This window comes from Aythya marila (assembly GCF_965140915.1).
Source record: "Aythya marila genome assembly, chromosome: W".
In the NCBI taxonomy this organism is placed as follows: domain Eukaryota; kingdom Metazoa; phylum Chordata; class Aves; order Anseriformes; family Anatidae; genus Aythya; species Aythya marila.
The window spans coordinates 643,484-667,723 of NC_139081.1; the positions used below are offsets into that span (position 1 = coordinate 643,484).

Below are 24,240 nucleotides of genomic sequence, written 5' to 3' on the forward strand. Positions count from 1 at the left end.
TAAAGCGGAAGGGATGAGCTGCTCTGTCAAGGTTAAAAGTCTTAAAATATCCGGGGCGCTGCCAGGGGAAGGTCGGAGGGCTTGCAGGGAGCTCATGGCAGAGGCAGCCCGGATAAGGAGCTTAAAAGGTGAGCGGGATGAAGGATGCCATCGAGTCACCCGTAACCTGCTCGTGATGCGGAGGTGCCGGGGAAGCCGCCCTGCTCCCCATGGGGGGATCCCGGAGTTCAGCAAGGGCCCTGGGTGAGGCTGCTGAGGGCAGGGGGCTGCAGGAAGGCAGCAATACGAGGTGCTGCTGCACACAAACCTCGCCTCTGCGGCTGCCCGTGGAGGCTGCAAGCCCTGCGAGGCTGTGGCCGCTAATAACAGATTTCGGAAAGGCGTTCAGGTGCTTGGAGCTCAGCGGAGCTTAATTAGAAAGGGTAAACAAATCTTCGAAAGAGGATACAAGGCGCAATTAAAACTTGGACGTCGTGCGCGTCCTGGGCTCCGTTCCCCCTGCAGGCGGCCCGCTAATGGGCTCGCTAATGGGCAAATTGGGCTGCGGGCAGCGGCTCTGCCGCCTCCCGGGCCCCAGCCGCCGGCTCCGCGATCGCTATCGCTGCGGCCAGATGCCAGCTCCTCAGGGCAGCTCCTCCGGGGCGGGTCGCTCCGGGCCCTGCCCGGCCCTGCCCGGCCCCCCGCTGCGGCGGGCGTGCGCCGTGCCCGCGGGCGGCCGGGGCGGGGCGGGGCGGCCGGGAGCCGAGCGGGGCCGAGCGGAGCGGAGCGGCCGGGAGGAGGCGGCGGCGGCAGCGGCGGCGCCGTCTGAGGGAATGCAGGCGGCCGCCAACATGGCTGCGGCCGGCCGGGCCGCGCGGCCCCGTGAGTGCGCGGCGGGTCCCGGCCCCGGCCCCGTTAGGAGGCCGGAGGGAGGGAGCGCGGGGCCGGGGGGCGGCCGGGCCGAGCCGGGTTGAGCCGTGCCGTGCCGGGCTGGGCTGAGCCGGCGGAGGGCAGCGGCCCCGCGTTACACAACGGCCGCGCCGGGGCCGCCTTTGCGTAACGGCGTCAGCGGCGCCGGGCCGGCCCCGGGCTGCCGCGCCCCCGCCGGGCCCCAGGCGGCGGCTCCCGGCGGGACCGTGCGGGACGGGACGGGACGGGGCGGGACGGGACGGGCTGGGATCCACCGCGGGGCTCGGGGATCGGCCGCGGGGGTCCCGGGGCCGTGCCGGGGCCGTGCTGGTCCCCGCGGGGCTGTGCGGGGGCAGCGGGAGGTGCGCGGCGCTGAGGGACCTGGTGAGGGAGCGGGTCCCAGTCCCGGTGAGGGGAGCTGTGCCTGGGGGGTCGCTGGGGACCCGGACCCGGACCCGGACCCGGACCCGCTGTGCCCCGCAGGGCTGCTGCAGGAGCGCTCGTGTTCAGCCAGCCCGGGTGCCCCCATAGCCGTGCTTCCAGCAGTTTCAAACATACAGCTGGAGCCTGACTTAGGGAGGCGTTTGTTGGTTTTTAGGTTGCTGCCTGCTACCCAAGTGGGTGTGCGCTGGGTTTAAAGAAAGCCAAAAGCTCGCGCTCTCTGATCCCAGGACCTGGCGTTTAAGGCAGAAGACACCAAAGGGCTCAGTGGTGCCGAGCGTTTCCCCAGCGGGTGCGGGGCTCGTGCCTGCCTGGTGCCAGGTTTCCGATGCCTTGTTCTCTCTCCTCCAGTTGTCAAAAGCAGCAGCTCCCTGCGGGTCCCCCTGCGATGGCAAGGCCAGGCGTCCGCGGCCGTGGCGGCCAAGAGCACGAAGCCCCAGGTTCAGCCAGAAGCGCGGTGAGTTTGGGGTCAGGCCTGGCCGGGCGGCCGCTGCCCCGTCCCTGTGACACAGCGTGCAGCTGGCCCGCCTGACGGGTGGGCCTGGGGGCCGGCATGCCTCGTGTGCCCCTGCGCTGCCCGGCTGTTCCTGTTCGTAGTTCATGTTTTTTTCTCATAAGCAGGATGAACTTTAAATAGGATGCTGCGAAAGAAAAGTGCAGATGGACAAGCCGATTAAATTGCAATTAAAAAAAAATAATCAGTATGTAGCTAGGGTTTGAAATGTCATTTTCTTCCATAGGAAACCTAAAACGGGAATCTTGATGTTAAACATGGGAGGTCCAGAAAGGCTGGATGATGTGCATGACTTCTTACTTCGTCTCTTCCTGGACAGGGATCTAATGACGCTGCCAGCACAAAAGTAAGAAGCACCAGGAACTTGTGTGTTACGGTCATTGTGCAATGTTTTTGTCTTAACTGCAGGCTCAGGCATTACGCTTTAGTTTAGCGTATATCAGCATTTCTTAGAACTGTTTAGTCTTTGGGACCAGATTGTGCAAGATGTGGTATTGTAATTTTCTGGAAATAAGTGTGCCAAGGTCAATCTCTTCAAACTGCAAATTCTGGTTTACTGTCACCTGGCAAGTTTGGGGAGGGTGACAGAGCGTAACATTAAACAAGCCACACCATGCTGGTTTGCTTGTCATCTGGGGAGGTTGCCACAGAAAAAAACCCACTCCAGTAGAGTTTTTTTGGGGAAGGGGGTGGGGGTGATTGGGGTTACAATATTAACACGTGTGCCTTCTGAATGCTTTAGTAAGTTAGCACCGTTCATCGCTAAGCGCCGCACGCCGAGGATCCAGGAGCAGTACAGCAGGATTGGAGGTGGGTCACCGATCAAGAAGTGGACGGCAGTGCAGGGAGAAGGCATGGTGAAGCTGCTGGATAGCATGTCTCCTCACACAGGTACTTCTTTACCACGGTTCTTAGAAGCTTCTTTGGCCTGATGTGTTGAAAACACAAGCTTGTAAAGCAACTTTTGCTTTTGGCTGTCAGTACTCATTCACCACAAGCCGACAGCCAGGTCCGTACCCACCTTCTCAGGCTGGATCCAGTATGTGCTGCGGTTCAGCTGCCACCTCTGTGCCCAAGGTAACTAGTTTGAGCTGTCTGTATGGCCACCCTGAGATACTTCTGGCACGTTTCATCTTGTGTAACTTCAGCCATCAGGAATGGCACCATGGGAGTGGCATTCTTGCTAGGGTAAAGGAGATGGAGATTAGTGGCCATTGGCAGTGGCTGTATAACCTCATGTGACTGTAGCTCAAATTTTTGTACCTTTTATGAAGAGGTGTGTGAGAACGATGATCCTTTTAGGCTGCACATGTGTGAATGCACCCACAGAGTTAAGGAGTCTGTCAGTCTAGGGTTTCCTGGTTGCTCGTGTTCTGCACGCTGATCTATTGAGTTTCACAGAGGGTGGGATCTCCTGCTGTACGATGCACGGCCACCTTCTCGTGACCGCTGCTTGTAGCTGACGGCAGCACGGTGCCGCTCAGCTCCACACACCAGCAGCAGCCAGCAGCTGGGGCTGCGATGGAGCTGTGCTCCCTGCTCCTGCTGCTTCCTGCACGGGGCCAGCTCGGCGGGATGCTGTGCAGGGACTGGCTGGCACGATCCAGCTCTGAGGCCAGAATTTAATGCTGTAATGCCTTTTGTACCTGTCTGGTGTGCCAGTGTGAGCTGAAAGGGTTGGTGGCTGCACGGGAGGGTGTCAGCACTCTGAAACTGCTCCCCAAAGCTGCAGGTCTGCCTTTTGTTCCTGTGAAAGGTCCCCCGAAATTACTGGTTGCTTCAGAGCTCTCTCCTGAGTTACGTTGCCTGAATCTGTAGCTGCTGCTAATGGATAAAAGATCTAACACCAGTAAGGCCCCATTTCGGGCCTGAAGAGGAAGAAAAGATATGTTTTGTGGCTGAACGCTGCAGGGCTTGGGCGAGTGATAGCAGTGAGCTCCGCCCGAGGACACGAGCAGGCGATAAGGCCTAATGGCTTGGCATGGCTAGGAGTAGATACTGCCTTTGCCAGTTCTTTCTCGACTATCAGAGAGCTTAAAAGGTGAACGAAGCCTCCCTCCCCTCTCTGCAGATCACAGAGCCTCTCTGAACCTTGCTCCCTTGCAGCAGGGAGGTGTGACTCTGGTGTGGGTTATCCTGTGCCACTGTGCCTGGGAGCACCAGCGCGATGGCAAAACGGTGTAGGTGCTTCTGTGAGTGCCCAAATTAGCAAAGCCTTAAGCTAATGCACTACAGTGGGCAATTGCAACCTGCTGGGTGTGCAAACACAGACCATTGGGGTCATTCACCTAAAGTTAGCCAGCTGTGGTTTGTCTGTGTTCAGTGGCTTTCTCCTAAAACCCCCAACCAAATAGATACAAGAGTCATTTTTAGCCCATGCATTCGTGGTGGAATCTGCAGCAGTTTGGCTGAACTGCTTTCAGACGGGTTGTTAGCTGAATTTGACTTTATCTTGTGTTGTTGCTCTGTTAGCAGCTATGATGAATTCAAGTCTTTGTTCCTCTGCCTGTTGCTGAAGGTGATAGATCATTTGCTTGCAGTACCTCTTATGCTGGTTTCTTGCTATGTGAAATTAAAACAGTGCCATTAAAAGCATGGCATTAATAAATGTGAGTGGCAGCACCAGCAATCAGGCTGACACCCGCGCAGCAGCTTGAGGGTAGTGGCGGTCTTCTGTCTCTGTCGTCTCGTGGGACAGAGGAAAAAAGACCCAGTGAATCATCACTGCTTTGGCAAGCCAGGAGAAACGGTGATGCGATGGTTGGTCTGCCTGAAACGAGCTGTCTGGGGGCCACCTTTGTTCCAGTAAGGCACTTCTTGGCATTACGCTTTTTTCCTGAAGCAGCAAGCCAGCTTTGAGAGTAGAAGGAATTAACGAGATCACCGAGTTGCCCACTGTGTTCCTCCCCAATGTGTCAGCTGCAGATAATGCTTCTCATCCTGCCGCTCCAATGGGAGCACTAAGCGTTTGTACTGGAAAAGCTGCTGGAGTACGAGAAGCAGAAGAGGGGAGCTCGCCGTTCTCTTCAGCTCAGCAGCTCTCTGACGAGTGGTGCTGCAAGCTGCCTTCTCCCTGCGGCTTCCACGACCTTTGCAGGTTTGATGCTGGTGGGTCAGGGAGTCACCCCCCACGTTAGACCATATGTTACTTGATTCTCGGCAGTTTAGTAATTCTTTGTGGATTCTACTTCAGATTTGGGTAGGAAAGGGCTAGAGGCAGGAGATTTTTAAATTTTTTTAAAAAAGATAAATGTCTGGAGCTGAAAAGTAATGCTCTTGAAAGTCTAGCTCCAGAATTCCCTTATTCATTCAGCATGTAACACGTCACTGATGCCTTCATTTGGATGGTATTTGACCTGTTTTTCCCCACAGACACTATTCTCTAACTTAATTCCAGCTGCAGTCCCTCCAAGTACAGTAAAAGCCTGCAGCGGAGCCTGCGTCCTGCCCTGGCTCCAAAGGCAGCAGCGTGTGTGGCAGCTGCAGCCCCTCGGGGGTCAGGCTTGCAACAGGTTCTGGAGATAAAACTTACCGAGTTTATCTGCTTTTCCCAGCACACCACTCCCATGTACTTTTGTTCGGTGCAGTTTTTGTACAGTCACGCCTGCCTCTCTGCAGTCCTTACCCCTCAGAGGTCCTTTAAAGGCTTTTTTTTGTAACCTAGCGATAGTTTTAAATACCGAATGTGCTAACCATTTCCTTCAGCGTTTCAGGCAGCCTTGCAGTGGTACCACCTTCTGTGTTTCTGCAGAGCAGCCTGAAGCACGCGTGCATGCAGCCTGAGCGGGGCAGTTATTGTGAGAGCACTGGGTCAGCGTGCCGTGTTTGCGTGGCACGTTAGGAGCCCTGAGCATGGTTAACAAGTAACTCGTGGGCTGTGCCTGTGCCATGTGAAATGCAAGGTGAGGAAGAAACATTTTGCATCTGTTGTTGCCTGGACCTGGGTTTGCGGGTGGCCTGGAGGTTACAGCTATTTGTGTATTTGCAGCTGATGGAGAACTCGAGTTGGACAGTGTCCCCCTGTAAAACTCACCTGTTCACATACATCAATCGACTGACGCGTAGACTTGTCGAATATGTTCGACACGTTACTCCCTGACATTGGGACTAAGATCAAGCAGTAAATAAACAGCCTCACCAATGTCATCTGGGAACAATATAATTCTAAAATGAAGCGTTATTGTCACAGGCAGCTGTCTGAAAATAAACAAGAGTTCTTCCTCTCTGAATGAATGCACTTGGGTGGGCTCAGTGGTCTGTAAGAATAAGTCACGCAAATGTGGTGACAGGAAAATACATTTCTGTTTGTTTAGTGCTAGCATCAAATAGGCTAATGTCTCACAGCAATTATATTCCAAGAAGGCGCCTTTTGCTTTTTTCCACTGCTTTTAGTTACAAAGGTTCTGAGTGTTTTTACAAGCTGTATTTTAGCCAAGATTCCCTTGCTGTCAGAAGAATGAAAGCCCTCAGGATGAAGGGACCATGTTGTTTTCTTAGTTTGGCAGCTCTTCATAGCAGGAGCTGTTGTGTACCTGAAAGAGTAATCCTGATTCTAACTGTACCTGCAAACTGAACGCGTGTACACACACGAAAACCTGGTACTTGCTGCCTGTGATCCAGGACAGAACATAATGCTGTGAGGGCATTGCAAGAAGTTCCCAGGTTGGTCATAATTTTCCCGATATGTCCTTTCCCAGGTTAAACTCCTCCTGTCTTTGCTCTGGTTAGTCAGATTTTTGTTTTCAATGCCGTTTAAAAATGTTAGAGGTAACTGGCCTCCAGGCTCCTGAGGGTGGGTCGTTACTTGCTACTGCTCCCAGGTGGGAGGTTTTTTTTTTGCCTCCTGCAAAGAACTGGGGCTGGCTAAACCTGCTTTCCTGAGTCCTGCATAAATCTGTGGAGTGCAGAACAAGCACAGGACATTACTTCCTTCAGAAACCTGTTAAATGGTATTTCAGAGCTAGTGACCTGGAAACCAGGGAAAAGAAACTTTGGGTTTGTTCTCCTAGAAGCCTCTGTCCTCCACTTAGAACAAAACAAAAAAATCAAGGAGAAACAAGCAAACATAAACCACCACACTCACAAACCTCAGAGCTGACACCCAGAAGGTTAGAGGTGGAAAATGGAAAAACCTGAAATGTTGTCCTTGGAAAGAAAAGTATTGCTTCCAAAAAGCACTGAAGTGCTTACAGGCACAACGGTCTCTGTGCAAAACAGAAACAAACCAGAAATGGAAGAACCTGCCTCCCTTCCTCAGCACCCCCATCTGCTGCCCCAAACAAGCCCCTGTCCCTGGGGGTTTCTGTGCAAGCAGAGCAGTTCACCAGCGTGAGGGATGGTGGCTTGGTGACTTCTCTGCTGGCACCTGGCGCACAAAAGGGGTAGAATTGTCTGGTTTTCTTGCACTGCCTTGCAAGCAGCTGATATCTGTGAGATGCCTTTTCCTGTTTGAAAATCAGACCCTCTCAAGCTGACGACTGCAGAGCAGAACATCTCAGTGCTGGCACGCACAATTACAGCCCAATTGTGTTTGAAAGTTTAGTTAAATAACATTTCCTGGAACGAACAAGCTGCTTAAAGAATTTGTTTCCTTTTAGCAGAGTGGGTGGCAGCATGAAGAAAGCCTTGTCTTCCTGAAGGTTTGCCAGTTTAATTAGGTTGTGGTATTTAAAGCATCCCACTCCTGATTTCGGTGCGGTGAGCTGTGCTGTTAGGAAGACCGCAGCTCTTGTGTACCAGTGATCTGTTTGGGCACAGCTGTGTTCATTCAGCATCTTTTAGTGACACACTTTTACCAATGCATCCTTTAGATCAGAACTCCCCAGTAACACAGAGCTCCGTGCAGCCTAGAAGCCGTGCCTCTGCTAACTAACCGAAATGAGGAGGCTGCTGCTTTCTGCAGGTCGTGTAAATCTCTTACAGTTTCTGCTAAAGGAAACTGAGTTACCAGCCTAATACGTACCAGACAAAGATGTGTTTGTATGCCGGTGGTTTTGAAAGGTAGCCAGGGAAGTGTCAACAGGTTTATTTTGACAGTTTGGTGAAATTACCTGCCAGGTTCTGTGCCTCGTACCTGTTAGCAACACGGTGTTGCTGAAAGTCACGGGTCGGTGCTGTTTTCTACAACTTCTTCTCCTCTCTTTGTCTGGCAGCACCTCACAAGTACTACATCGGGTTCCGGTACGTGCACCCTCTGACGGAAGAGGCGATCGAGGAGATGGAGCAGGACGGCATCGAACGGGCCATCGCCTTCACGCAGTACCCGCAGTACAGCTGCTCCACCACAGGTGAGAGCCCGCAGCTCCTGCACCCAGCCCGTCCCCTCGGCTTCCTTGCCAGCTCCAGCTCTGCTGTGTTTACTGCAGTGCTGAGTTCTAGCCAGAAACTCTTCAGGTAGGGATAGCTTTGTTACTGTCATTACTGCAAGAGGATATAAACGGAAGCCCCAGGAACACCACTGAGTAAGCTTTCTCCATGGAAACTGCAGTAACTGTTCTGCAGTTAAGGAATGGTTGAGCGAGTTATTCTTGTACGCTGTGTGAGCTTTGAGGCAGTTGTTCCCCTCTGATGTTCTCAGTTCTGAGTTGCATTTGAACTGTATGCCATTTTAACATATTACAATGCCTTGCTACAAAACTGTTTTCATCCGACAGGTTGCTGATGCCTCGGATAACCTGATGTTGTTAATTCCCTGTCTTTCAGGAAGCAGTTTAAATGCTATTTATCGCTACTACAATAAAAAGGGGGAGAAGCCAAAGATGAAGTGGAGTATAATTGACCGGTGGCCCACACATCCCCTGCTCATCCAGGTACGGGTTTGTAGGAGCACCTTTGAAGTTGGCAGTCAGAACGAGGTGTGTGAACTGAGCAGGTCTGATACAGAGGCCTCCAGGGACAACAGGGTACCCCGAAATATTATTCTTAAGGCACTCTTAGAGCTGCAAGGGGAATGTTGCAGTCCTCTGCATGCACAGTGTGGGTGTGCTTCAGCACCCCAGAGTCAGAAGGGCTCGTTCACAGCTATCTCATTGTCTTTTCTGTGTTATCACGTTGATGGACACTCCCAGGGGTTTTCTGAGGTTGGTTAATGTAGGAGAAACTTGGTATGTTTGCATTAGCACCTGATTTCAAAAGAAAAAAGAACTAAGTAAATACAGATGTTTATTCCATTTCTTTTTAAGAAATGTTTGCTACCAGTGAAAACACTGCACGATGTTGAGCAAGAGGAATGTTCTGAGGAATCAGTTTACTTACTACAAGTTGCAGTAGTAAGTAAAGCTCACTGACTACTAGTCATAGCTTGCAACAAAGCTTATGAGCTTTTTAGCTATGAAATATCCTAAAAGAAGATGAACCAATTTGCTGATTTAGGTTGTGTTTACACATTTTTCCTGTTGACTAAAAAAATAATAAAATGGAGAAAAAAAATGAGAAGAATAAAAGGAATATTTCAGTGTAAGGGTACATCTTAGTTATGGTAATGAAATGTGTCTTGTCTACTGTGTACGCAGTTGCAGAAAGATGGTTATTTCACAAGAGATGTTCTGGCATGATAATGTGTGAATGTGACCACCACGTACACCTTGTTCTAGGAGTGTAGTCCTGTTGTTAAAGCAGTTTGAGCTGGAAGGGACCTCTAGAGGTCGTTAGCCCAAATTCCTGATCTGAGTAGGTCTGTGGTGAACTCACACAGATCACGTCTCCTCTGTCGGATCAGAGCTCACAGGCAGCAAAGAGGTAGCTGTAGCCACAGCAGTGGCTGTGCAGGAGCAGTTACAGGGAACCTTCTTGCTCCTTCCTTTCCTGAGAAAATGGCACGTTTGTCCCTGGAGAGAGCTTCTCTTTTGGATTGGGCTCTGCCATTTTTGTGGTGTGCTGAGCAGAAGAGTGGCTCTGCCTGCGCAGTGTGCGGTTCCCTTCCAGCAAGTCCTGATCCAAGTCTCTGCTCTTTCTTTCTGACCAGTGCTTTACCGACCACATACAGAAGGAACTGGACCTGTTTCCACCTGACAAAAGGAAAGATGTTGTCATCCTTTTCTCAGCTCACTCGCTCCCCATGTCTGTGAGTTACGTTGGGCTGTTCCTATAACTGCTGACCAGAATCGTGCTGGCTAAGCTGAACTGGAGGGTGTGCAGCTTGCACGCTTGCAGAGTAAAACCACACAAATAGAAAGATGAGTTGCTGAGTTGTGGCTGACATGGAGCTGAGGTCAAGGCACGTGAGCTGTGGTGGCTTTGCTGCATTTGCTTGGATGTGCACCGCTGGCCACCCCTGAAGGGAGGGCACTGGGTTAGGTGGATCAGTGGTCAGGCTCCATATGGCTGCTTTTATGGTCTCACAAACTTGCCAGCTCAAACCCGGGCGATAATGGTATTTTCTCACCTCTAGGAAGTATTAATAACCCTTTCCCTGGAGAAATGAAAGTAGTGTCTTTGCAGGGCTGCACTAAAGGGCATAATCCTCTATCAGTGACTGCAGTGAAATCCAGTCATTTAAAAAAAAATCAGTGCTGTTACCAAAATGTAATCATATCTGTATGAGAAGATTGAAGAATTCCTCCTTTGTCACTGGAGGGAGGAGCAGCAGATGCCCTGGTAAAGCAGCTTTGCTGTTGGTTTGGCTGGGCAGGAAGGCACTTCAGCTGGAAGGGCAGGAGGAGCCCTGGGGGCACCCCTGGCCAGGGGCTGTAGGGTGGGCTGGGGCGGTGGTGCCTGCGGCCACCTGGTGCCACCAGCCATGTCCCCACCATGCCCCAGTGCTCGGTAGTGGCTAAAGGCTGTGTGAGGTGAGGACAGGGTGCCCGCACAGATGTTCCCTGGAAGAAAACGTCTGCTGTTTGTGTCTTGAAGGTAGTGAACCGTGGTGATCCATATCCACAAGAAGTGGGAGCTACTGTTCAGAGAGTCATGGAGAAGCTGAACTACTCCAACCCCTACCGGCTGGTCTGGCAGTCCAAGGTAGGTGCTGGAGAACCACACCACCACCCGCTGCTGCCAAGAGCTTCAAGCGATGGAGCATGTGGTCCTCCCACAGTGCCATAACCCCAGACAAGTAGATGCTTAATGCGTCTGTTAGAAAACCTACAGTCTCATAGCACCCAATTTGGTATTTTTCTTTCTCTGTCAGAAAGGAGAGTAGAGCATTCATTGCTTTTTTAAGTGTTACTTTTAGATGGTCTTGGAGCAATTTTTCAGAAATTGTCACTGTGAAATAGGCAGTCTTTATAATGACATACACATAACCCAGACAAGCTTCATTAGTCTTGATGAAGACTTGGATTATTTTTTGCTTCTTATTACTACTGCAAGTAACAAGGAACTTAATTTTTACCATAGTTACGTAGTACAATTAACCATATGTTTCATTAGCATTACACCTACCATGCCATTGTTTTGTTCTTAAAGTTGCATCTTATGGTGCATCGGCACCAAGTACTTCATGGATAGATAAGGGTTAAGGTGGGTTTTCTGCATCCTGAATGCTTCCATCTTCAAAAGGCAGGTAAACCCCCTGCGTTAGTGATCAGGCTTTTGTTAAACTAAAAATAGCAGAGCTTCATTGAAATTTTTATTTTAATGCAAGTCTCGTTTAAGGCCAGCCCAGGTTCTCTTTTTAGGGGATTTAAATGGAGGGACAGTGGGACAGTATGTCTTTGTAAAAACCTAACAGATAAAGTGAAAGGAAGAGTCAAAAGCAGAGAAATAAAGATAGCTGTCTCCTTCTTAAATATAACTTGGTCTGTGTTGCCTTGCTTAAGGAAAACATGGGTGTTTTTTCTAAGAACGATTTTTTTGAGTGTTTTTTCCTCCTTTTCCTACAGGTTGGGCCAATGCCTTGGCTTGGTCCGCAGACAGATGAGACCATTAAAGGCCTGTGTCAAAGAGGAAAGAAGAACATGTTGTTGGTCCCAATAGCATTTACAAGCGACCACATTGAAACGCTTTATGAACTGGATATTGAGTATGCCCAGGTTTTAGCAAATGAAGTAAGTAGTTTATTGTTTTCATAGCTGTTTGGGTAGTGGTGCTCTCAAATTATTTTTCCTCTCTCAAAATTTTGCTTTATGGGTGCTCTTTGCAATATAACTTGGGACTTTTTTTTTTTTTTGTAAATTGAAAATGAATCTTAACTCAGGGGAGTTTTTAGCAACATGTAAGTAGATGTAGTAGACTTAACTTTTCTCCTTGTTTTTGGTCCAGTGTGGAGTTGAAAACATCAGAAGAGCAGAATCGCTGAATGGAAATCCACTGTTCTCTAAGGTATTTTTGCTGCATTAGTAATAAAAGTAATTAGTAATTACCTTTATAAGTAATAAGTCAATTAGTAATAAAAGTTTGCAGTTGTGTGTTTCCTATTAGATTGTGGATGTCTTTTTGTAGTTTTAAAGTATTTTTCATGTAAGAGGAAAAATAGAAATACGTACTTAATCCGTATACCACAAAGAGTTTTTGTTGACCATGTTTTTTTTTTTCTTTTTTAAAAGTTCTAAAGTTTGCTTTGACAAAGAAAAGCAATTTTGTATTCATTAATAGTTATTGTTTAATGGAATACTTATTTTAAGATACTGTGCGAGTGCAGTTCTGAAACAGGATTTTCCACTGAATCAATGGGGGATAGTGCTTAAAAGTAGAGTGAGATCTGATGGCTACAAAGTTTGGCGATCTCACTAGTCTGTGTGACACGTTGAAGTGTTTTCTGATTTTATGCAAGGAGGTTTGCTCACTTCTGTTTTTTAATTAACTGTCTTTCAGGCTCTGGCAGACTTGGTCTGCTCACACATCCAGTCGAACGAAGTCTGCTCGAAGCAGTTAACGCTCTGCTGTCCGCTCTGTGTAAATCCTGTCTGCAGGGAGACAAAAGCTTTCTTCACTAATCAGCAGCTGTGATGGGCAGTGCGGGATGGCACGGCTGGCTTGTGCAGGAAAATTGCCCTGGTGAAGCGGTGCAAAGGAAAATCTGCTTGACGGAGCTCTCTTGTGTTACGTACTTACAGGCTGGTAGTCTCAGTGGTGTTAACCTCTATAGCAGCTTGGAGAATTTGACTTTTTTGGTTTAATTTTTACTTATGTTTTCTTTGTTTGAGAAGTGTTTGTAGAAAGTAGGGAAACAAGGGCGTTTGTTCTGAGATGTGAAAAGATCTCATCTCATCTGATTCTGTTTGGACTTAATATGAGTCTGCACGGAAAAGCCTAACAAGCTTTTATACCAATTGGCTTGTTTCCTGCAGAGGGATTTCTTTGTATGCATTTTTTTTCATGAGTGCATTAATTTCAGTTTTCCAGTGCAAGCACACAATTACTTAGTTTTGTTTATGCAAGGCATAGCATAACCAGCATCATCACCAGTTGTCTCTTCTGAGAGCGATCTCTTCGGATGGGCTTGAAGATCAAGTGACTTCTAATGCTTTTTAAATAATTGTATATTTTTTTAGAACATAAAGATAAGGTTTTGTTTTGTTTCTTCCTGCCAGAAACTTCCTGTGAAAGCTTAGCTGGGTTAGTAGAACTCACAAGACTTGTTTACATTTTCTAGATTAAAACACTTTCATCATCTGCAGGAAAGCCCCTGCACTTGAAAAGCATACAGTGAAAGACAAAATTCTGTTTGGACAATGCTGAAGAACGTGTGCACTTGACACAAACTATGTATGTTTCAAATCTAGCAACCATCAGCAGCGTGAGTTGAAACATACTGGTTCGTTTTCAGCAAAGTGACTTTATTATTATTACTATTAAAAAGGGCTTTCTCTGTTTGGTTAAGGAAATTTAGTCAGGCTCCTTCTCTAGAAGGTTTATAGATCTGCTCTGTGCTTTCTACTGTGTCACAGTGCTGTGGTATTTGTGGGTATCTATGGACTTACATAGGTACAATTGATCTAGCCTAATTGATGTTGTTATTTAAAAGTGAGATGATGAATCAGGAGTAATTCACGTTGCAGATGCCTGAGCGCAGAGAGGCGAGCAGGCCCCTCGTGCTGACGGCTGTGTGCTTACACGTACCTTTGTCAGAAGCCACGTTTTGTCTGTTACATTTCTGGCACCAGTCGTGAGCCTGGAGTTAATGAACTCGTAACCCATCTACACTTCTTGCTTGTTTCGGCAGGAGTTCGGGTGCTGAGTCCCCCTTAGTGGTGGTAGCTGTGTGCAGCACGAGGAGCCTTCCGAGGGCAGCATCCCTTCGCTGTCAGCACCAGGACTGGCATCCAGGCTGGTCTTGGGATGGGAGGGGACTCCTTTCGGAGGCTGTCACCACACAGCATGCCCGATCTCGGCACCTGAAGTAGCTTAGGGTAGAAGCACTGCAGCACCTCAGTCACTGGTCCTCCCCACAGGGGCCTCCCTGGTGGGCTGGAGGAGCCGCAAAGCTGTGAGTGTTTGCAGGGACTGAGCCATATGAGTATTAGTCTAGCTGTCGCCTTGGTGGATGTCAATGTTTACTTCATTTAACTAGCACTGAAACGCCAGCCCTTTGGCAATGCAGGTTGTTTTCTGTACAGTGATGATTCAGCTAATCATGAGGTTTGAGAAGCAGGTGCCCTGCTGCTCAGACAGGTTTACTCGCGTGTGTAACTGAGGCACGAAGAGTTTGAACTTCTGGTCTTTCAATGGTGGGCTTGATTAAAAAGAAAATAGGCCTCTGTTGGTGTAACAGAGAGTGATCTTGTTCTATTTTATGCTAAAGGAATTAAAGGTGGGGTATTAAAGAAATGAATGGATGCCGTGCTGGTCAGCCAGTGGGCCAGGTACTGCCAGGGAGCGATGTAAATCCCGGTCTCCTGCCTCGGTAGGGCCCACGGCCCCCCAATAAGTCTTGAGGGTCGTTTGAAAAGTCTCCACTGCCATCCAGCAGCTTCCAAATGTGACTGTGGTGAGACAGAATTAAACTCCTTCAGTGCCAGAACTGCCTGTGTTACTGCTGCCCCCTTGTTGCTGTAGCAGAAACAAGTCTTCCTCCACCCTTTGTACCTGTGCCTCTTCTCCGGGCAGGGAGACGCAGGGGCAGCTCTGCCGATGCCAAGGACGTGCCACTGTGTGCTCCCTGCCTTGGGCTTTGACTTCCAGAACCTTGCTGTGTTTGTAGTGCTCCCCGACTAGCAGAGGTGTACGGTTTTCAAAGAGTGGGAGAATATAGGGGAATTTTTCCCCTTTTGTGGACATGAGTAGAGACCAGGCTTTAGAGTGTTGAGTAGGACCAGTAGCATGACCACAAGACACTACCTAGTCAAAGTTGTCTCTCTCCAGGACCTTTGGTTGCCTTCAAGTCTTTCAGCTCAGTCTGTCTTGGCATGGAGAGTACCTGAATTCCCACATCAGTGCTGCAGGGAGTTTGTTATGTGTCTCCCTTCTGCCTTTCTTGCTCAGCTCGTGGTCTCTGCTCGCTGCCGCAGCAGGAAAAGGGAATGCAAAGCTGATTCCTGCCCTCTCTCAGGCGGAGTAGGTAGGGGTATCATGTATAAAGGGGTGACATTTTTATGGAGAGGCTTCAAATCAATGTCAGAGGACTGACAATGTCAGCAGTACGTGTGGGGAACGAATCCCTTAGGTCTCCTGTTGGATGAACTTTTCTCCATTCCCACTTCTCTGCTTGATGCTTGTGGGTGAGTGGCAAACAGTCTGTTTTGTAAAATCTTCCCACTCATGCCTCTTTCTTACCAGCTGAAGGTGCTTGTGACCTCCAGAGCCAGGTTGCCACCAGCACATTTCAGTGTCTGCAGCTGAAAACTGAAGGTTGATTTGATGTGATCACTGCAATGCTATAAATACAGATCAGCTTTTTATTTCCATACTGGAGAGAGTACTGAAAATATTAGCTGGCACTAATTATGAGGCATTATGTTTGTCCCCAGTAATAAAAGGTATTTAAAATGCACTTTTTAGTATGCTAACCACAAGTGAGATAATTACTAAGCATCTTTAGCAATTGTTGCTATTAGGCCATAATGCAGAAATCACTTAATTTTCTAGCTTTTAGCAGATGTCTCTCATCTCATAGAATTGGTGGGGTTTTTCATTTTGCTGAATAGTTTATTGTGATATCACTCTCCTGTTATTTAATGCACATTATTTTGTCTTAGAGCAGCATCAAAAGCCTGTTGAAAAGCTATCTGAGCAAGTTAAGTAGCAACTCCACTATTATTTTTAATAGGAATCAGTTTCTTCCCCTGGCATTTAAAAATTCAATTTTAAAAAAGAAACCAGAGAGACTGGTAACAGTGGGAATTCTGCTGCCATTGGGATCTTCTGATGCTGGGTTTGATGTCTGGGAGCATTTCCCACTACGTTAACTGGCAGTGGAATTCTCCTGACCTTACTGAGATGCTTCCAATCCTGATGTCAACATCTGAGCTGGTCTCCTAGGTACTGTTCGTGGTCAAAAGATGTTTTTTCATAAGCGCTTCTAAGAAGTGATTCATCTCCCCTCCGAGTGGATGCCTGCAGCAGGCTGGGTGAGTTCTGTCCTGCTGCTGCCCTGCATGCCTGGTGTGAGGAGAGGTGAATCCCATCCAGCTGTGCCTTCCTGGTAGCACCCTGCGGTGCTCTGTAGCTGCTACGGCTGGGAGACTGCGGGCTTAATCCCCCAGTTATGCATTCGGTTTTCCCCTCTGGCAGGCTTTGAACATTTGGTGCTATTGACTCAGGACCCGGTCCTGTCAGATCCTGAGCACTTTGCTCTGAATTATCTGAGTGCGTGGAAGTGTCAGCCTCTGGGAGACTGCAGTCTTCTGACAGAAATCTAGTCTGATTTTTTCCATTATCAATTATTCTCCTTTCGCAGTACTGCAGCTCCCAGCTGACGGTGCGGGCTGGCACACAGCTGGGGAGCGAGAAGCCAACCTGGTGCTGCCGAGCTCTGGCCTGAGCCTGGTTATCCTCAGGAAAAAGGTGGGGAGGGAAAGGTGCTTGCGAATGGAGTGCTGTGAGGAATTTGCTCATGGTGAGACTGTCCTGATGGAAGTCTGCAGTTTGGCTTTTTTTTTTCCCCCCTTTTTTAGTTGAAGTTTTTCTCTTTCAGAGTTTAATAAAATCTCCCTCGGTACTGGGTGCATTTTAGAAAATGTGATAGCTTCCAAAAGCGGTGCTGTAATATTAAAAGGCGTGTGAATAATGTCAGCAGGCTACGCTCCCACTTGCCATGGAGAAGCAGATGTTGCAGTTGAGGTCAGTGGGGCCAAGATTTTCCTAGGAATATTTAGAAGCTCGCTTTATGTTCCCTTTCTGTCACAACAGGAGAGCTGGAAATCAACATGAAATGTAAGCTGTAAAGGAGAGAGAAATCACGTTTATTTTTTAATACCAGATGTGTACAAATACTTGCTCTTAGTCCTACACGTGTATTTCAGATTGAACAAGGACTTCCATTTAATGTAATTAACAATTTGTATAATCTTGCTGTGTATCGTTTACCACAAAGTTGGAATTTCAATTAAAGTTTTTTGGAACAAGGAACTGAGTCGTGTGTCTTGAGTGCAGCCCTTCATGGCGTGCTTGGTGTCCTCTGTCCCTTTCCTTGTCTCTGCACCAAGGCAAGCACCCACCAGCAGGCGTGGGGCAGCGTTCAGCGGGATCCATCGCTTGATCCAGCGACATGGGGAACAACAAGGTTGGAGAGGGTGAGCAATTTAATTTAACATCACTCTGCTTCTTGTTAGAGCATGGCTTTTGCATGCTTTCTGTACAGCAGGCTCAAGACGATGGAGAATGCCTTGTGTTAGTTTTGAATCCCACCTGCAGTTGTTAATTTATTTAGTTATGTATTAACAGTCTCCAGGCAGCTTATTTCCTATGTTAAAAATTAAGTGCTTGATTGATTATTTTTTAGAACAGTGATGAGAGTTGCTGTATACTTAAGCTGATCCATTAGTGAGCTCTCATTACTAGATTTGATGGGAGGGAGAGAGAGGAACGGCTGGAAGGAGATGGGAACAAGGGAAGAGCAGTGGCTGCGTTTCCCTTCTTCCCTCTGGTATTTCAGTGACTGCAATTTCCCACCTGAGCTGTTCCCTCTACGAGTGCCGAGGACACTTTGCTCTGAGCACTGTCCTGGAGCGGAGCGGGGTGCTGGGGCTCGCTCAGCACCCGCAGGGCACAGCCGCTGCTCCCTCCTGATGCCCTGCTGGTACCTGGCCACGAGGCACTGAGGGCTGCCCTGTGCTGATTTATATTTTATTCCTCTTGCTTCAGGAACAAGGAAATGCACGCTGCAGTGCTGAGGGAAGTGCTGTGCACATGGCCTGCGTCAGGCTCGCTCTTTCTCAGAGCCCCTGGCATCGCCACCGCCCTGTCTGGGGGCTGGTGGAGCTGAAAGCTCGCCTGAGGAACTGAGGTCTGCCCGGGGACTGCTGGAAATCGAAGGGAATCGACTCGAGCCTGCTTAGGGCGAGGTGATCCTCGGTGATGGATGGAGGCAGCACTAATCCACTGCCTCTCGCCCGGCAGGTGCTGTGCTGGCGGCGTGGTGTGTGCTGCCAGGGCGTGGGGGTGGTAACGCACAGGGGAGCTGCACATGGGGGGTTGTAATACACAGGGGAGCTGCTGTGGTTGTCTGACCCCAGGAGAAGGCTGCTCGAGCAGACAGCAAGCTGCCCTGCGGGGACTTCAGGGTCTGGACACTGTTTGGGGTTTACGTTGGCTCTTGTGAGCGGGGTGCTAGAGGATGGAAGAAGTACTTCCATAGCAGCTGGCACTTCAAAGCTTGGGAAAATGTCTGGGTGTCTGTGAAATTGTCCGGGATCAGACCTGGGATGGCAAGCAAACCTCGCAGTGATCCGTGTGGGGCTGCCTGGGCCCTTCACACCACCCGGCGGGGGGTCACCAATTGGGGGGCCACCAATGGGGGGGTCACCAGCAGCAGGAGCTGGTGCAGGCTGAGCCCAGGCGTTGTTTTTCCCTGGGAAGGCGGGGAGGGAGCCGTAATGCAGAACCAGAGCCCTCGGCCATCCTCTTCCTGTCACTTTTAAGGATGATCCATAACGTGTGAACATCACCCGCAATTGAGGCCTAATTACGTTTCTCAAGTGAGCATGTTGCATTTTCAAGGAAGTCTTAAACGAGCACTTAAGCTGTAATGCTCTTGAGTACACGCTGCGGATTTCAGGGCTCGCTCTGCATCCGAGGACGGTGCTGAGCTGGTGGCAGCATACTCCCACAAGTACTTTTATCGCAGAGTTATTAGACCATTATGGTCTACGATTGTCTTTTACTGCCTTTGATTTCTTCTGTTGTCAGACGTGAGGAAAGTGATGTGTAATCTGATCCAAAATGCCCTTGTTTGTTTTAATCTACTGTTTTAATATATTATGGCTTCCTGCCATTACGCTGCTCGGAGATGGACCCTTGAGTCACTCACGGAGGTTTTATCTGCGCAGAGCCTGGAAGGCTTTTTCCAGTGGGCACGTCTGGTGGCAGGCAGGGCCCTTCTCCTTTCCCTCTTCTCCACGTGTGTGCGTGCCCTCCCGCTGCCCGTTTCCACCTGGGCACTGACAGTCCCGCTGCTGCCCTCCACACTGCCCATCACGAGTGGTTTTGCTCCTGGCCCTTCGTTCTGCTTAATCACTGCCCTTGGTGGGTGTCCAAACCTGGCTGCTTGTGGCCCTGGGCAGCTCTGCAGCTGCCCCAGCCTGAGCAGGGCTTGGAGCACAGGGCCACAAGTTTCTGTAAGGCTCTTCGGTTAAACTTCCCAGTCACTGGGAGGTGTGGATTTCTGCAAAAACCACTCCAGCCTGGCCAATTCCTCCGCCCTCCTTCACTGTGGCTCTGAAATACCCGCAGGTGCATGCCCAGCACACTGCCACTAACTGGCTCTCGGTGGTCACATCCCAGCAGGGTTTGGGCTGCTGCACCATTCCCCGGGCAGTGGTGCCGTGCTGTGATGCAGGCGAGGGCAGGAAGCAGTGCAGCTGATACTGGCTGCTTCTCTGCCCTCGCCGTGCCCCAAAACAGGGCAGGAGTCCTGGTCCCATGCAGGCGGTGCTCAGCATCCCGGCAGCTCCGTAGTGCTGCTGCCTGGGCCGCCCTGCCTTGGTGGCTCCCAGCGCTTGCTGCAGGGTGCATGGGCACAGCCCACGGCCCCCGGGCAGTGCCGAGGGCATCCCTTCCCCAGGGGGTTTCTGCAGCTGATTTGCAGCGAGCCCCCCAGCTGAAGGCAAGCGGCGTGCCGCAGAGACACAGCACTGCAGCTGCCGTGCGCTCGGGTCATCTTTCAGCTTTTTGTCAGCTTAATGAAATGGTCCCGCTTCCGTATTCCAGATGTGGCCCCTGCTAAGTGCCTGGAAAATGCATTCCCGGGGGAGCGGTCCCGCAAGTGAAATGGAAATGACCTACTGCGGACTGCATTAGTTTCGCCGTAATCACTTCTATTTTATCTCCTTTTGCTGGCAAAGTGTTCTCGCCCTCGCCCCGCTGCTCCCCGGGGTGCTGGCACCTGGGGCACCCCTCGCACCCCACTGCCGCCTGCCCCTGGGGCAAGCCTGCACCATGCAGCTCAGGACAGCCGGGCTGCCCAAACTGTACCCCGCCTGAGCGTGGTGTGGGTGTGCGAACAAACCCACCCAGAGAAATACCGACCTCGCTCAGTGGTCAGTCATCAAACCTGGAGGTGCCAAAGCATCCTTGTTCATCAGCAGCTTTGGGTAAGAGTGAGTGGTGTGCCTTCGGAGGAAGCACTGGGCACGTTTGCTTGGGTGCAGGGGGCAGACCAGCTGTGATCCACTGCAGGTGAATTAAAGCCCTTTACTGGACATTAATGGCAGGATTTGTAGTGCTACAGCTTAATGATAGAAACACAGATGTAAAGAATCCAGCACTGTAGAGCAAACACTGGAGTGGGAAAGTAACAGTGCCATGTTGATGACACAGAAAATATGAAAACATCTTCCCAACACTCAGCTTTATTACCAAAGAGGTGGGCATTTGGCAGGAGGCTTAAAGTGCCGTGTGTCAGCAACTACAAAGCAACATCCCCCCTTCGTTCAGGCAGAGCAGCAGCTGCAGCCAACACCACAGCTTTTTGCAAGCACAGGGCAGGGTTGTGCCTCGCTGTGCCTGTGGTGTGGGTGAGGGTTTTGGGGCCGCACTGGGAGAAATAACCTGCTGCTGGGATCGGCTTGGGTCACTGCTGCTCCGAATGGCCCAGCGGGGAGGGCTGCAGGGGGGGTCACGTACAGCAGGGCAGACGCTGGGGCTGAGGAGAATGGGCATTTGATACTTGGTTAGTTGTGACTTGGATTTTCTGTGTGTATGGACAACCAATTGGTGGTTACGTGTGATGGAAGTGTGGCATGGGACAGGGCACAGGAAGGCTGCTGGCCCCGAGGGAGCGCTGTGCTGCGAGATGCTGCGGCCGCCAGCCCAGCTTGGTGCCTCCCCTTCCCCGGGGTGCTCGGGCTCCCCGGAGCTGGGAGGTGAAGGTGGAGAGGAGACTTCAAAAGCACCGATCGGAGCTCTTTGAAATAAACTGCTGAAGATGCAGGTCTGCTTCTCCTTGCACCGGTAGCCGCTCAGTGAAGTTAAATGAAGCAGCATAAATTTAATTAATGGCAGACTGGCTCACAGCATCAGGAGAGGGATATAAAGAGAATGAGCATGAAAATGAATTCTTCTGTGATTCCATTAACCACAAGGTTAAAAATCAGTGCTAAGGTTAGATGTGAGATAATAAAACCCAGGGTGCCCCTTTACCGACACGGGCTGCCGTGATGCCACCAGGCTGCCCGTGTGCGGGTCGCGGTGCTTGCATGGGGATGGGATGCGGGGCTCCCCTGTGTCCTGGTTTGGGCTGCCTGAAACCCCATGGGGGATAACTTACCTCGTTTGATGGTAGTTTAAGATGTGCTGCATCATGTAATCCCGTTATTTACCTAAATATAAATGACTTGTTCTTGAGCAAACATCATGACTGCTATAATGTACACAGCAACGTACCCCTGACTGAGGCTTTTTTTATTGATATTATTTTTCATGGGAAAACCAGAGGCCATAGGAAAAGGGGAAGGACAAAAAAGATGAGTTTGGTGACCTGTTTTTGTTCTTTCCTCCTGTAGCTGGTTTGCCCTGGGCAGCAGCCAGTCCCTCATGGGGGTGATGCCAGGTGCTTTCTCTGAAGGACACGTGGCTCCTCGCAGGTGCTAAACCTTTCTGAGCGTGGCCTCATGACCAAGCTGAGAGATGATTTTGTGCACCAATAACCAAGCTGTGCTTACAAATGCAGTTGACGATGCTTTTCCTATCTGCAAAGCCCCCAGGTCAGCTCCTTTCCCCAAACCAACGCCGAGAATCAAAGTGCCTGGAGGGAACGGAGGAGCACCCGGGCCCGGCATCAGAGCAACAGCACAGCAAAGACCGTGGGCAAGTTCCTGCTGCTTCCCCCCCAAGCACTGCCACTAAGCCTGAGTTCCCTGTCCCGCAAAGACCTCAGGTGGTGGCCCTGGAGTCAATGTGGCTGCATTGTGCCACACATGATGAACAGGAGTAAAGGTTAATGCACTGGAAAATCTTTGCAAGATGAGGTCTGGGAGAGGAGGTTTGCAAAACCATCCACTTGAGAAATCATCTGCGGGCTAATTAAGTTGCTTTTCCTCATGCCCTGTTTTTCCCCTATTCTATAATCCATATCCAGCATTAGCTACATGAGCTGCCTTCACAGATGAATCTGCCCTTTTTTTTTTTTTTTTTTTTTTTTCCCCAAATGTTTTTATGCTTTTTTGCTCGTACTTATCCTGATCCTACATGCAGTGTCGCATTTTTGGGATGTGGCCCTGTGTTATCTGACTGCCTGGCTCTGTTTCACCCTGCTGCACCCCTGGGCTGCTGCTGGCCTGGTGGGGAGCAGCACGGGGCTGTGGTGAGGGGCTGCTCGCTGAGAAGGCACCTGCAAAGAACAGGAACGGGTCGTCGCACAAGGAAGCAAAAGCGTTGTTTTCCTCCTTTATTGAACTTTGGCAAATAATATGTGTGTGTGGTTTTTACATCAATAGCTATAAATAAAAATTTGAAAACAATGTAATACTTGTCATTAAGATAAAGGACATCTATTGGCACAAATCATTGAGTAAAAACCCTTTAATGATAAAATAACATTCACTCTTTAGCTACTTTATTTGTCTGAAAAACTCAGCTTACACTCAGTTCAACATATCACCTTCCACAAAGTTAAAAAATGACATAAAATGGCATAATAAAATATACGTTAACTTTCATAATACAAGTACCTTGGAAAATTTTGGTAAGCTGGACCACCTACTGCTGAGCACAGTAGTGGACATTGTCGTCATCTCACATACTCCTCGTTTCCTTTGGATTGCAAAATGCGTGTGAACTTAACGGGGAGATACTACGAGGACCGCGGTGTGTATGAGTAGTCTCGGGGATCTGTTAGCATGAGTTGAGTTTACTGAAACAAGTAGCGATTCTGCTTATTGCGGAAGAACATATAAAGCTTTTTGGAAGATTAAACACTATTACAATCATTAACTGTCTTACAAAAAAAAACTATTTAAAATTCTTGTATCCATTACTGTCTTTGGCAGATAAATAAGAAAAAAAATAAACGGACTATATTACAAAGCTTTCATTATCACAATCTACTTTATAAGGCCAAATAAAAATATGTTTCTTTGCACTAATGAAAGCACATCTCTAGTATATCCTTAATGACAGACAATATAAACACTCTACGGACGTTAACTTCAGATGTCTCGGTAGAAGACTGCGACTTTTTACCTCCTGTTCCCTAAGTTGCACTCTTCTACGCAAAGTAAAGTGTACTCAGTAGTTGATTTGGCTTTATGCTTAGCATGATCCGTGAATCGGGGTTACCTTAAAGGTCTGAGGCTGGGCCCGGATATAAGGGACAATAAATTTGCCAGCACTGTAAAACCGGGGGCTCTTGAGAGCAAAACTAGATAGTGACACGAGGGATAACTCAAACGGGGCATAAACCACGGTAATAAATATTAACCCAGAGCGAAGGGTGGCAAGTGGTGGTGAAGGACACCCTGCTCGTGCCATGAGGTCTGCTAGCGCCGAGCGCTGACCTCGTCTGCGGCACGGGGGCACCGAGCGCAGGGTGCCCCAGCCAGGCATCACCACCCTGCAGCGAGCCAGCCCCGGGCCTGCCATAAAGCCAAATAACTCCTCGTCTTGGGAAAAAATGCACAGCTGGCTCCGGCGTCACTAAGAGGCGGGTTTTCAAGAGACCGACTCACAAACCGAATTGGCTGGGAAGGACGGCCAGGTGGCCGGATTCTGCTCAGATAAAGGTTTAGTTTAACTGGGATTCAATTTGAGTCGGGTGCGCTCGGAGCACAGATAGCTCAGAATTGATCTAAACACCAGCATTTATCGGTAGGTAACTGTATGAGGCGGAACTGTGCATGTTTTCGCAGTTTAAATGTATACAC

The 24,240-nt window shown here is 49.5% G+C and overlaps 1 protein-coding gene across 1 annotated transcript; it reads left to right on the top strand.

Annotated features, from left to right (window-relative positions):
- The first annotated feature begins 750 nt into the window (after positions 1-750).
- LOC309889417 (ferrochelatase, mitochondrial-like) lies at positions 751-17,290 on the top strand. Its single transcript, XM_082782237.1, has 11 exons — positions 751-861; positions 1,681-1,786; positions 2,070-2,189; positions 2,586-2,734; positions 7,996-8,130; positions 8,546-8,652; positions 9,807-9,905; positions 10,694-10,801; positions 11,665-11,829; positions 12,044-12,103; positions 12,596-17,290. The coding sequence occupies exons 1-11, from the start codon at positions 813-815 to the stop codon at positions 12,728-12,730; spliced, it is 1,233 nt and encodes a 410-aa protein (XP_082638363.1). The 5' UTR covers positions 751-812; the 3' UTR covers positions 12,731-17,290.
- Positions 17,291-24,240: the final 6,950 nt, after the last annotated feature.